The sequence below is a fragment of the Eupeodes corollae genome, chromosome 1 (assembly GCF_945859685.1).
Source record: "Eupeodes corollae chromosome 1, idEupCoro1.1, whole genome shotgun sequence".
NCBI lineage: Eukaryota > Metazoa > Arthropoda > Insecta > Diptera > Syrphidae > Eupeodes > Eupeodes corollae.
In genome coordinates, this window is record NC_079147.1 from 310,048,062 (window position 1) to 310,060,919 (window position 12,858).

A 12,858-nucleotide genomic window follows, 5' to 3' on the forward strand; every position below is an offset into this window, starting at 1 on the left:
CAGCAGAAGCAGCAAATCTTCCTGAGCTCAAAATTCGATCCCCGTCAGAAACGATACACAATAGAATCGTAAATAGAACACCTCGCTCTTCAACAGGGGCTACTTGCGATTGCGAAGAGAGATCATTAAGCTAACAAAAGAAACAACAATAACAAAACAACAGCCAGCCACCAGTGGCAGCAAGATACATATGGTGGCAGTGGCTGTGGCTGTGGCTGAGGATGAGCGTGAGGGGACAGCAATATTAACTGCTTCTTTATTTACCTACATCGTTATTCTATCTCATTTTCACTTCATTCCCACCCAAAACAGCCGCATCAGCTTCAGAAGCAGAGGCAGCAGCAGCAAAGAATTCACTCCGATATAAAGTTCAAAGCACCACACTGCCAGCACGGGATAAATGCTGAAAGTTCATTTTCATTGCAAGCCGAAGCCGCCAAATGGCCAAAGAAAAACACAAAAGACACTTCTCTGTGTTTAATGAGCCACTCTGTCCGATATGAATGACAATAGCAGTAACCAGTAACTCCGCCTGTCGAATTCCGGAATAACTTGGAATCAGCCCATTGACCGCTTGTTCCGCCAGACACAACGCAAACGCATGTTCCAAATGGCTGCTGTCTTTTAATGATGGCGAAATTCATTTCCCTTCCTCACTGGCAAGAGGCGTGGTTTCGAATAAGGCAATGGTATGCCTGTATGAATAGGTGTTCCAAATCCATTTCAAGTTCATTGCAATGGAACGGAATGAAACTTAGGTAGATAAGTTCTGGACTTCTGGTGGTGGATGATTTTTTATGGTCCTTCGGCTGGATGTGTGTGTTAATAATTTTCTTCTTTAAAACCAACCCTACTGCTTCTCCCTTTCGCATCGATCGAGGAAGTTACTGCATCACTACGGACTACATCAGAATAAAATCCTCAGCTCAGCTCAGACTACCCGACTATCCGACTACCGGAATCCCAGAATGCCATCTCGGTTTCGGTTAATGAAATCTAATTTCGTTTCAATTCTCATTTTTACTTAGTGACTCTCCGCATTCGTACGCACACACGTAGACGTAGACGTATAGAATCACAACACAATCCAAGTGGAATCGTTGTGTCGTGTCAAAGGAAAAGGAAAAGAATTCTGTTCTGTGTTTAGTTTTGAGCTCATTGAAAAAACGTCGGTAGTCAATTTCGAAATCATTCTTTGATTTTGGGCCTAATCATTAGGACACGGCAAAACGGTAGCTCGCGACCAACTTTTTTCGTGTGAAACTCTTTCGTGCCAATGGACGTTTAGGTGTTCTGTTTATGCCAGTGACAGTGTTTTTTAAAAGTGTTTCATTCAAAATACCAATGGGATAACAGTGATTTCAAAGAAAATATTAAATTGAATTTTGAATGCTTTTGGCTATTGTGAATTTAATCTTCTTAAAAATTGAAAATAAAGCTTCCTTAATGCTTAATCGGTCGTGTTAACGATACTTATTGTCGTCTATAATTTCCAAATCGTGCAAGTTCGATATCTCGTCAATCTGGGTAGCCCGTATTTGACTACATCAGCTTCGGGCTCCGAAAGCCCCAAGTTGTCAAGGCCCGAACACCATTTGATAGGCGGTGGTGACCCCAAACAATTTCATTTGTCTCCCAGTTCTTCTTTCAATTTTGGAGCATTTCGAGCCCCGGTGGGATTTCCTTTCGGAGCACATCAATTTTTTAACGGCAACATTTATCCCAACTTCCGGGAAGACAATCCAGAAAACAACAATCTGGATTTGGTAAATCCGTATATGCGTCACAATAGTGGCGGATACGCAGCAGTTGGGAACAATCATAGCCCACCATTGCATTCGGGGACTAACGGTTACAATAATTCGGACAATTCACCGCAAGGCGAATATCTGCCGCATCACACTTACGGAAAGCGAGAAACGATTTTGGACTATCACAACGCTTACAACAATAACAACAACAATAATAACAATCTCCCTAATTCCTTGTTGAAAAAATCACCTGACGAAACACCATCATCGCTTAAATCCCGCTCCGAAGAGGAAAACGCCTCCACACCACCACCGCCTTTGTGTTCTGTTGATAGCGCTTATCGGGGAGATTCTCTAACGTCATCCCGACTGCATTCGGAAAGTCCAACCGACTGCAATCCGTACAGTAACAATAACAACCGTAACAATCGCAGCTACGAAAACTCCAGCCCCGTCGACAGCACTAAATCATTTTCCGTTGTCAGCCATCGGAGTAGCGAAGAGGCCGGCAACAATAGCGAATCAAGAAGTCCCCCGCGCAGCGATTACAGTCCGGAAAATCTATCGAACAAACGGTACGTTGGTTCCGGTACGATGTTGGATCATAAATTGCCTTTGAGTTTTTTGGGGCCGCCATTGGCGGCGCTACATTCTATGACTGAAATGAAATCAGCCGTCGGTGGTAAGGGTGGAGGTGGTGGCGGCGGCGGACCCATTAGTAGTGCCTTAGGGAACTCGAATGGCTCCAATGGCGGATATGGTATGAGCAATAGCCATCATCACACCTCGACCACACACACACAGGGTGCAGCGAATCCGCATGGAATCGATACGATATTGTCTAAACCGCCACCACCTGTGACGTCGGCGGGATTAAGTGCTTTAACTGGAGGTAAGTAAAGTAAAATATAACAAAGATTAAAGTCATAGTAAATTAATTGACACTTATCCTAAATGGGTTTGATTAAAGGCAATAAGTTTAAAAAAGCCGTCGCCAAGGCCTTCTTTTAGGTTTGCCTTTAAACCCTAAAGGTTATTATATGATGATTATTTCACTTGTTTTGTTAATAAATTAGCTTAGAAGATCAGGAAACACTATCAAGATGATTTTTATTAAAAGTCGCTTCGAATAGCAAATTAAATATCTGTTCTAAAACCATTTAGAAAAGATTTCATCTCAATAAACCCCTTTGGATTGTGCGACGGCAAACCAATTTTAAAAATTTGCCTGATAATTAGTTTAAACATTTACTAACTATAGCACAAAACGCTTAATGCAAACTGAGTTAAATTCAAACTTAATTGCGAACAATATCTCTAATTATGATAAATATATTTAAAATTATGCAAAATGGAACTTTTACAAGTGAGCAAGAGACTTAAAAAAGTTTTAGATTTCACTTTTTGAAGTCATATACGAATAGACAATGTAAAATGTAAGGATTCGTCTTAAACATAAGATATTTAAAAAAGCAAAACGACAAGTTCCAGAAGAACTTTCAATTGGTATAACTTTAGAACTTGGAGAACTTGTCAGTAGCTCTTTTCAACAACCATAATTTCCTTTCCTGGCCGTGTTAGTGTTTTTGTCGAAATCATCCCGAAATATGTAATGATGATTCTATTGCAATCAGAATATTCAGCTTCAGAAATCTCAACATGTTAAAACCTTTAAAACTGCAGCCAAAGTTTCAAAGCAGAACTGGACAAGAAATTAATGTTCAAGTCTATCATCAAAAAAAAGCGAAAAAGCTTTTCAAAATTAGTTTTCCTCTGAAAAATTATGCTGCATTCATGAAACTGGGATTTGTAAGATCAACACAATTCACATGAAATCACAACAACGAAATTTTCCTTCTTAAAAAGAAACATTTTCTTAGGCTTATTTAAAGTTCCTAATTTTCTAGAACAATCTAACCGATGGAAGTCAAACGCAAACTCACTGTCAGGGAAGTAAAAGTACTTTAGGTTAAAACAATTGATAAAAATTAAACTAACTATGGCCATAACTTGGTATACCAATTACCAATTCATTAACTTAATTAAAAAGCCTGAACACCATCGACGCGCATAGAATGTACTTCTTAAGGCACTTCATTATTAACACTTTGCTTAACTTACAATCGTTTTATTCACTTCAAAACTAGTTTAATAGATAAAGTATAAATATTTCCAGTTTAAAGTTCTTTGCAAATCGTTAATTTAGACATATTTTGATCTATTTGTCAGTCAAAGAATTATTATTATTGACTCATATTTAAAAATTTAAATTGTAACGGTTTTTAAGAAATGTATGTATGTAAGATTCGAATCCACTCAAGAACTTTATTTTCCATAAAACAAGTTATAAAGCAAATATTAAATATGACTGTTTAAGTCAGGGTTATAACAGCTAAGTCAAAAAAAAACTTGTTATTTGTCTTAACTTTTATTCGTGCGTTTACAGAAATGTTAGCTAACTTAATTGCAATCCAGTTCTTAATGACTAATATAAAAAGAACTTCTTCATTTATTCCAAGCGACTCTGTTATATAGTTTCTTATTCATAGAGCCAAGGAACCAGTTGACGTCAATTCTATTTTCCATCAATACCTTAAACAAATTTTAAATGAAAACTGTACATAACTTGTTCAGATCATAATAACATCTTTTTTGCAGGCGGAATTCCTCGTTTCTCAATAGCTGCTGCTGCTGCCGGTATGGCGCAATACCTGTCACAAAGTCAAGGAGCGCCTCTCAAGGCTCACGCTGGACACATTGTGGACCGAACACATCTGTATTGGCCGGGACTTCAAGGTCTAGTGGCAAATCCGATGGCATGGAGAGAACGACTATCGAACACAAGTGAGTATAATAAATTAATGCAAATGTTATGTTATTATGCTTTATAATCTTTTGATGTTGAAAAAGTCAAGACCTCATTAAAAAATCGATAATACATATACTACTGCTTGTATGATTGAGGCTGTACGGAGAATATAATTAACTTAACTTAAATCTCAACACTTCTTCTTATTACTCGAAATGCATTCGTCATTGCCTCTTAAATCATCGATTCAATTGTCATCGTATAAATATTATTGTTGTTCATAATAATTGTTAGCGATCGCGATCTCGCGGTTGTTATTTTAGGTTTGTTGTGCGATCGAGTTGATTAACCTACATACATTACAGTCTGGGTCAAAAAACAACCAACATCACATTTAAAAACAATAATAATTGAAAATTGTATTTCTTAAAAAGTGAATATCATTGGTGACAAAGGGAAACTATTTTTACAGTTTTACAAAACTTGTTAAAAAAAGGTAATTTTTAAATAATATTTGGCTAATTCATAATTTTAAGGTCTCAGAGATTTCTGTATATAATCAGAAATATGAACAACATTTCTCATACAAACTGTCGTTCATGCTTTCAAGACTCTGAGAATAAAAATTTTATGATTCGATTTTTAAAGTATTAGGTATCACACAATTAAAAAAAGCAATTACTCTGAAAATATTTTCGAAAATCTTAAAAACAAAAATTTGTCAAACGATATTATTGACTTCTAAAAGAAATTTGTGAAAACCTTAAAGCACGAAAACCTTTTAAAATAATTTTGGTGGAATTCAAATGGCTATTAGGTAGTTTATTATTACCCCAAATGTAAGTGTCAAAAATCAGTTGATCAATCGATAAGTATTGAAATAGGGACATTTATAAAGAAATTAGGGAACTTTTAATTAAAATGATTTGATGAAAATTCAATGGTCATATTTATGTTTATATTATTGAGTTTGTTTCAAAGGTTTTTTTACGTCGCGTCGTTTTGTGACAAAGGATATTTTTAAGTTTTTGACAAATTTGATTTAATAGACAAAGTTAGGTAAAAGTGGCTGTCCGTGATGAAGTAGGACACCCTTAGGCCATCAGTTAAATGGCCCATTGCGATACCACATAAATATTTAAATATTGATTCTTTCTTCTAAGCTCAATGAAACAAGTTTGAATCCCTTATGAAACGTAAGATGCTAATTATGTTAATATGATTTAGATCGTTATAGAAGAATTCTAATAGGTAATTCTTGCGATTTTGAACTAGAGCAGGGCATGTTCAGAGGAGGTGAAGAACAGTTTTCTCCACTTTCTCATTCATACAGCTTCTGCAAAAGTCATTTGAGAATACGTCTACCCGCGTGGCATGCTTTTCTATTAGACAGTGCGTTCTGCATTAGCAATAGTTTACATGTAGCGATTAGTATGCCAGAATTTGCCAAACTTGGTAGAATGGGTTGTACTGTACCATTCCTGGCGAGTTCATCTGCCTTACAGTTTCCTGAAATGTCTTTATGGCCTGGCAAACAGCAAAGGTGAATATTAAACTGTTGTGTCATCTCTATTAGATATGACCAAAAGTAAGGGACTGTTATAGATTTTGTAGAGACAGAGTCCAGAGATTTGATAGCGGCCTGACTATGTGAGAAAATACGGATATCAGATGTTGATATCACGTTTCCTTTATGCCAGGATAAGACAAATATTTAAAATAATCCAAATGAAGCTTTGGAAAAAAACTTAAGACGCCTTGTAAACTAAAGTTCTGCAGTGAAACTTATTTTGAAGTAGGTACCTATAATTAATATGGTAGCTATACAAAATGTCTATTAAATGCTAAATTTCGATATTTATCAAATATCAATTGTTAGTTGAAACTCACAATAGGAATAGTAAATTATCGCTCCGAGGAAACAAAAATTAATCTTAAAAAGAATTGATTTAAGAATATTTTAAATATTTCTAGGTGTTGTCTATATTTTATGAAAATGACATTGCAAAATTTCACTTATCCCTATTAAAAGTCATTTCCTTTAAGTTTTTTTGTCAATTATTGTGAGCGGTGCTTAATAAAATTAAGTGTATACATTTATGATTTCTAGAAGTTTTTTTTCGTGACTCCTGTCAAAACAAACAATGCAATGAAGATGCACTAAACTTCCACAGAATTTTTACCACGAGACCAAACGATCACAAAAGGATTGAAGATTGTGTTTTTTTTATTGCGGCAATGTTCCAATAAATAAATATTCTTGGAGTTATATCAAGTCAAGAGAATGAAGGGGGCATGATGCCTGAACTTTGTTCGTTGGCACTTTGTCATTTCATTGTGTAAATGTTTTCACAATTCCATATTCATATTTTGGGAATTATTATGAATGCATGTGTTTTTCATATTCCAGATCGTATCGTTATCGTGAGTCGTCTCGTCGAACGCTAAATGAATTACATATTATGTGTATCTGTAATCTGTAATTATCTGCGGGAAAATGCATCCGCACGCACAGAATCCAGGAAAAGAATAACTCTTGGGAGTTCCTATATCCCCCATGACCATCACCATCATCATCAACTGACATAACGCGTAGTGTGAAACATAATATTAAGCATAATTATGCGACCATAATTATGCATCGTCGAATGATTGATTGTTTATGTTTTTTTTTGAATTTAAACTATAAAATGTCATTGACAATCATATGATGGAACGTGATTAATTTTAATTAATTCCACGAGTGTAGTTTTTGGAAAATCATCATTGAAATATGTGTATAAAGTAGAAAGGAAATGAAAATACGAATTGGAGTTTAAACATTTTTAGGTACGTGTTTGTATCTACCTGTACATTGTACATTGAAAAAAAAGGATCTTTTTCATCCGCAAACAGATAAATAGAAACATTATTGTTAGAAAATTAACAAAATGTTCCGATAACCGAAATGATTTTCTTTTTTTCTAAGAAAAATTTGATTCCTATTTGTGTTTTCTTTTCGTGTTTTCTGTATAGTTACTTTTAAAAGAATTTAAATGACCACATGATGTTTATTTGTTTTGTTAAAAATTTAAAGACAGCCCAAAGAAACGGAAGATCTTTCAGAAGGACATGCAGTTACGTGCTCATTCTTTGATTGTTAAAACAAAAATTATTGTTTTTAGATTCTAAATAAAAAAAATTCATACTCTGCTTTTCAGCATTAAATGAAATGAGAAGCGTACGATTCTTTGACAGAAAAAAGTCGCTCCAGGAACTTAAAATAAAAAATCCGACGTGCATGTGCGGGCTATCAAAAAACTTGCAAATTGTTATAATAATGCAATTCAAAAATGAATGTTTTTTCACGGTGAAAGCGGTAATGAGAATGTTTTAAGGGTTCTTTGATAAATGTGTGTTTTTAATTTGAGTATATAAGAATGTTGACCGACAAATATGTTTCTATTTATTTCCGAATGATAAGCAAATCATATTTTTACAAAGTTTTTCGTTGGAACAATGATGAAAATTCATCATAAAGAAATGAAACTCTAAAAAAATTCAATGGTTTTATTAACTCGTTTAAAGGTAAATAAGGTTAATATTTTTGTCGAGCCAGTTAATTTTGAGGCAACAAAACTGGAATTGATGAAGCGAAATTTGTATACAATAAATATTTTCTATCAGTGTTAATTTAATTGGCGCAAAATATTGAATAATCTTTATCTTTTCATAAAAAAGCTGTTTAATTTTGCATACAATTCTTTGACGTTAGTCAAAGAGGACTTAAGTCAGAAACTGGTCACACAGACCAAATGTACCTACTTAATATGTTAATATCAAAATAAACATACATTCTTCTGTCCTATTTTCTAAAGACTGAATTGAAAGGTACGTTATTTATTAGTTATTCCCAACTCAAGTTGTACTCAAGTACTAAAGGAAACAGACAAAAAACAGTCTGTTACGCCAAATCAAAAGCCTAGGATGCAATTTTTTGACTTAAGACTTTTTTACCTAAACTAAAAAATTATTATATGATTTTGCTGTGGAAAATTACTACATTGAATTGTATGCATAATTTATTGAGACGTTACATATCTTTGGAACATGAATCTTCAGAAAAATACATTTTATATCCTAGAGAACTAAAACAAATCTCGTTTTACTATATAGCATCATCGTTGTCATCATCTCATGTATCTCAACAAATTTTAGTTTCATTTTTTTTTTTTCAGAGCAAAAATGTAATTTTCATCGGAAAACTATTGTGTAAATTTGCGTCTTTAAATTTTATTTTATTGTCGAAATGCCAATATTGTCTTGTAAACAAAATGTTTTTATTCGTTCCCGGATATTTGGGAAAGGGTCTCTTATTATAAATGTAAAATCAAAATTTGAAAACGTCTTATTTGTCGTTTAGAGAACAATTGAGTAAAATGTTCGTTCGCGTGAACTTATCTTATTTCACTTATAACATTGCATAAATACTTTTTTTAATTTTCTGTCCGTATTATGATCTATCGACTTTTTTAACAGTCACCATTTTTATAATCAATTGTTTTATCAATCGAACTTGTTCAATGGATATTTTGAAATTTGTTTTAACCGTCCCAACAACCTGCAATCAAAACACTCCGCTTAGTTTATAAAGTAAAGATATCATTAATTGGCGCCCAACATGAGATTGCTATGAAAAAATATGTCGTAACTAATGTTTTGGGTAAGGTAGTGTATCGCACCAATTTCATCAAGGAAGGAAATTACTTACTCTCTTATTACACTTTACAGCAGCTGGAATTGTAGTTTAATTTGATTGATCATTTTCTGTATATAAATTCCAAGGTGAAGCTGCAATATTTTACATATATTTCCAATAATCATTACTGAATTAAATTCACCAAACCAAAAGAAAGATACCTATCCTTATCCATTCAAACATAACAGAAGAGAAAACAAAACAAAAATAATGTGTTTATAGGAGCCCATACCCTACATATCTATACATAGGTGGTATACGGTCCCTAAGAATACAAAAAAAACATAAATCTCCATATAACAAAACAATTCTGTAATGTTTATCAAAATCCCCTCATTCTCCATTTCACAACATGCATACATAATTCACTATAATGTTCATTTCATTCGATGAAAATCATTTTCACATATTTATGTATCATGAAACCAGGAAAAACATATACGCGCAAGCAAAATAAACATGTTCTGTTCATCCGCACACACAGCATCCCCCTTCCCCTTCAAGTCCCTTCTATGTCAACTCATCTAATAAATTCTCCATTTTGTAAGCAGCAGCAGCTCCAGCATCCCCACATTCTGCAGAGCAAAGGCAGACATCACAAGCAGAACCTACACGATGAGATAACGTCCGTTATACACGATGTAAATGTCTGTTATCCACCCCCGTGTTGGTTGAGAGCACCCCCCAAAAATACCTATTTCCATAGACATTCGTAGTTGGGTGGCAGGGAGGCGAACGATGAACTGACATACGTATAATAATAATATATGATTGCATTATTTTCACAAACCGTTTGCTAAGGGAGGGAGAGGTTGTTTTCTGATGTAAGTCCCCAACCCCATCTCCATCCCCGAGTAAGAAACACACCAGGAAAGATCTTGTAAATCTGTGAAGAACAAACCTACTAACAAGTCTTTTATTGGTGTGTGCGTGCTCCAAAAATATGTGATGTATCTACATTATTCTACAAGCATATCCTCCTGCAACACCAACCCTTATACATATTTTGAAACAATTGTTGTTTGGGTGGTATAGTAAAGGAGTTGGGGGAAGAATTTGTTGTCACCCTTCGCTTCGTCCCGTCAACGTTTGTCGCCGTCACCACCGCCACAGCCAACGGGTACATAATGAAAAGCTCCATGGACTCCATTGTGAAAAGGAGGATAATACACACAGCATGCTCAGTGAGTGGATGCTTGCTTCTCCATTTCCACACTCGAAAAGCTGGCAGGACATTATGTACTGTGACTATGAATCCACAAGGATAATGTACCTACTTCACATTCACACTCACACACAAACAGCAAAACAATAGCATTAAGAAATACCCACACAAAGATGAGAAAGAAAAATGGCGCCCAAAGAGGGAGCTTTATATTTTATTTGGTCGACATGTTTTTGTTTACAAATACCCCTAGGTCTGCAGTGTCTGTGCTTTTGATTAACATTCCAGAATCAGGCCAAATTTGTTCCTATACTACATCTGAGTGTATGGTTATAATAAAGTGGTGTGGAATTTTTAGGTTAATTTTGGAAGTTTAAATGCATTTAGACACATAGCTATATCTACAACTACAGAAATATAAATTATTTTTTCTTCCGAAAAGTGTACATTTTCAATAAATTTACGCTTCGTTCATTAACGCACAGAAAAATTAAAATATCCCAAAGATTTTTGGTAACCCAAATCGGAATCTATTATTAAAATCACACTATTACGTAAATAATCTACATTATTTGATTTGAATATTGGCAGTACTTCATAAACTCGTCATTCATTTTTCGTCTTCATCTATCCTACATTACATATGTAGCATAAATGTTTCTTTCATGACTATATGAAAGAAACATTTATGCTAAATTGTTTTTGGAAAAACGACAAAAATGGTTTAGAAATAATTGATCGTTTTTCCAAACGAAGCTATCACATCATGTTTGTAATGGACAATGAAATCGAAGTTCAGATTCGAAATCGTCACCAAAGCCAAGCCTCGCCAGCATAAATTTCAATGTTTTTTTAAAGTATCTTAGAGAGTCCAGTAAAAATTACGACTAATTAGAAACTTAGTGGTGAAATGCTAAAAATATTTAACTTTATCAGAAGATAAACATTTGTGTATTGTAAAATCTGCAAAAATGTTTTATTAAGAAATTATTAGATCAAATTCGAACTCAGATCAACTAAGTCCTTTGAAAAAGTATTACATATTTAATATCGAATCAGATCATCAAGCTTAATTTTGTTGAAAATCGAAAACTAACTTTAAGATTGACAACTACGTATCTGTGAAATGATGCAGCTATGACTGTTCAGATCAATTAATTGCTCTTTAAAACTCTCGAAAGCAATTGAAATTCTTAAGTGGTTATATCACAACATGTTCTTGATTTCACGCGTTTCATCGATTTTTAATTTCTTTGAAGAAATATTATATTGAACATTTACTTGGTTTAATGAACAAGATGTCTCACAGTTACCCTCATAAGTATAAACTAAGAACAATTAAAAAACATCCCGTACATAAGTTTAAGGCAATATTAAAAACAAAAAGAGGTTGGGATGTGACCCACACTGATAACTTTCCATCCCGTCTGCCGATTTGTCTTGCTTAAAAGGTTTGAATTATTCTAAAAAAAATAAAAATTACCAACAATATTTTGCATCATATGCAAATATCAATTTCAGTAGCATTTCGTAAAAGTTGTTATTTCTTATATAAACAAATACAAATTGGATGCATGAAATTAATTTGAAATCAATATCTTCTATTGTTCACGAGATATCAAGAACCGCACATCAATTTTTACCATTTTTTTTTATATTTAATGTTGTATGAAAAAACGGACAGTTCGACTTTTATGAAACATTTACTGAATGTCGAAAACCATATTTGTTGTGAGATACAATTAGTTTAAAGCCAATTTTTTTAATTTTTGAAAATATATTGGAGTGGAAAGTAAATTTTTACCAATTATTGTTTTTTTTTTAGGTTTTTATTTTTTGTACAAAAAACTCCCTATTCGATTTTCTCAAAATTTTACGTTCGTTGCACAAAATTATTTTGGAGATAAAATTTTCGAGGTGACAGAACCGTTAGTTGGATATTTTCTTTGGTACCACGTAACAATATATACATAATATAAAATTTAATTCAATTCTCAGGCGTTATTGGTTCGTGAAATTTTTGGGTTAACCTAAAATTGCACCTTTTTTAAAATTCCTATGATAAAAAAACCACCCACGCAATTTTGTTGAGAGTCCTTTCTGCATCTTTCTGCATTATCCGTATAACAAAATTTATTTCAAGTAGTTGTCTGCAATGGTTCTTGAGCTATGAGCTACGAAAAAAGCTTCGCGAAAGTACAGACAAGCCAACGACGACGTAAGGACGTACGAACGTAGGTACATACACACGTACGCACAGACATCCCTCTAAAAATCTTTTATTTCGAATCTAGCGGCCTTGAAACGTCGAGAAATTTCAAAATTTTCAATCGGAAAAATCGGACCACTTACAACAACTTCCTATGGGAAGTTAAAAATTTATCACTTTGCCTAC

The 12,858-nt window shown here is 33.9% G+C and overlaps 1 protein-coding gene across 1 annotated transcript in view; it reads left to right on the top strand.

The window, feature by feature from the left end:
* The first annotated feature begins 827 nt into the window (after positions 1–827).
* LOC129940412 (homeobox protein Nkx-6.1) overlaps positions 828–12,858 on the top strand; it is a 39,556-nt gene continuing 27,525 nt past the window's right edge. Inside the window, exons 1-2 of the mRNA XM_056048731.1 lie at positions 828–2,643; positions 4,410–4,595. Of these exons, the coding sequence (XP_055904706.1) occupies positions 1,779–2,643; positions 4,410–4,595 (1,051 nt within the window). The 5' untranslated portion in view covers positions 828–1,778. The remainder of the gene's footprint in view (positions 2,644–4,409; positions 4,596–12,858) is intronic.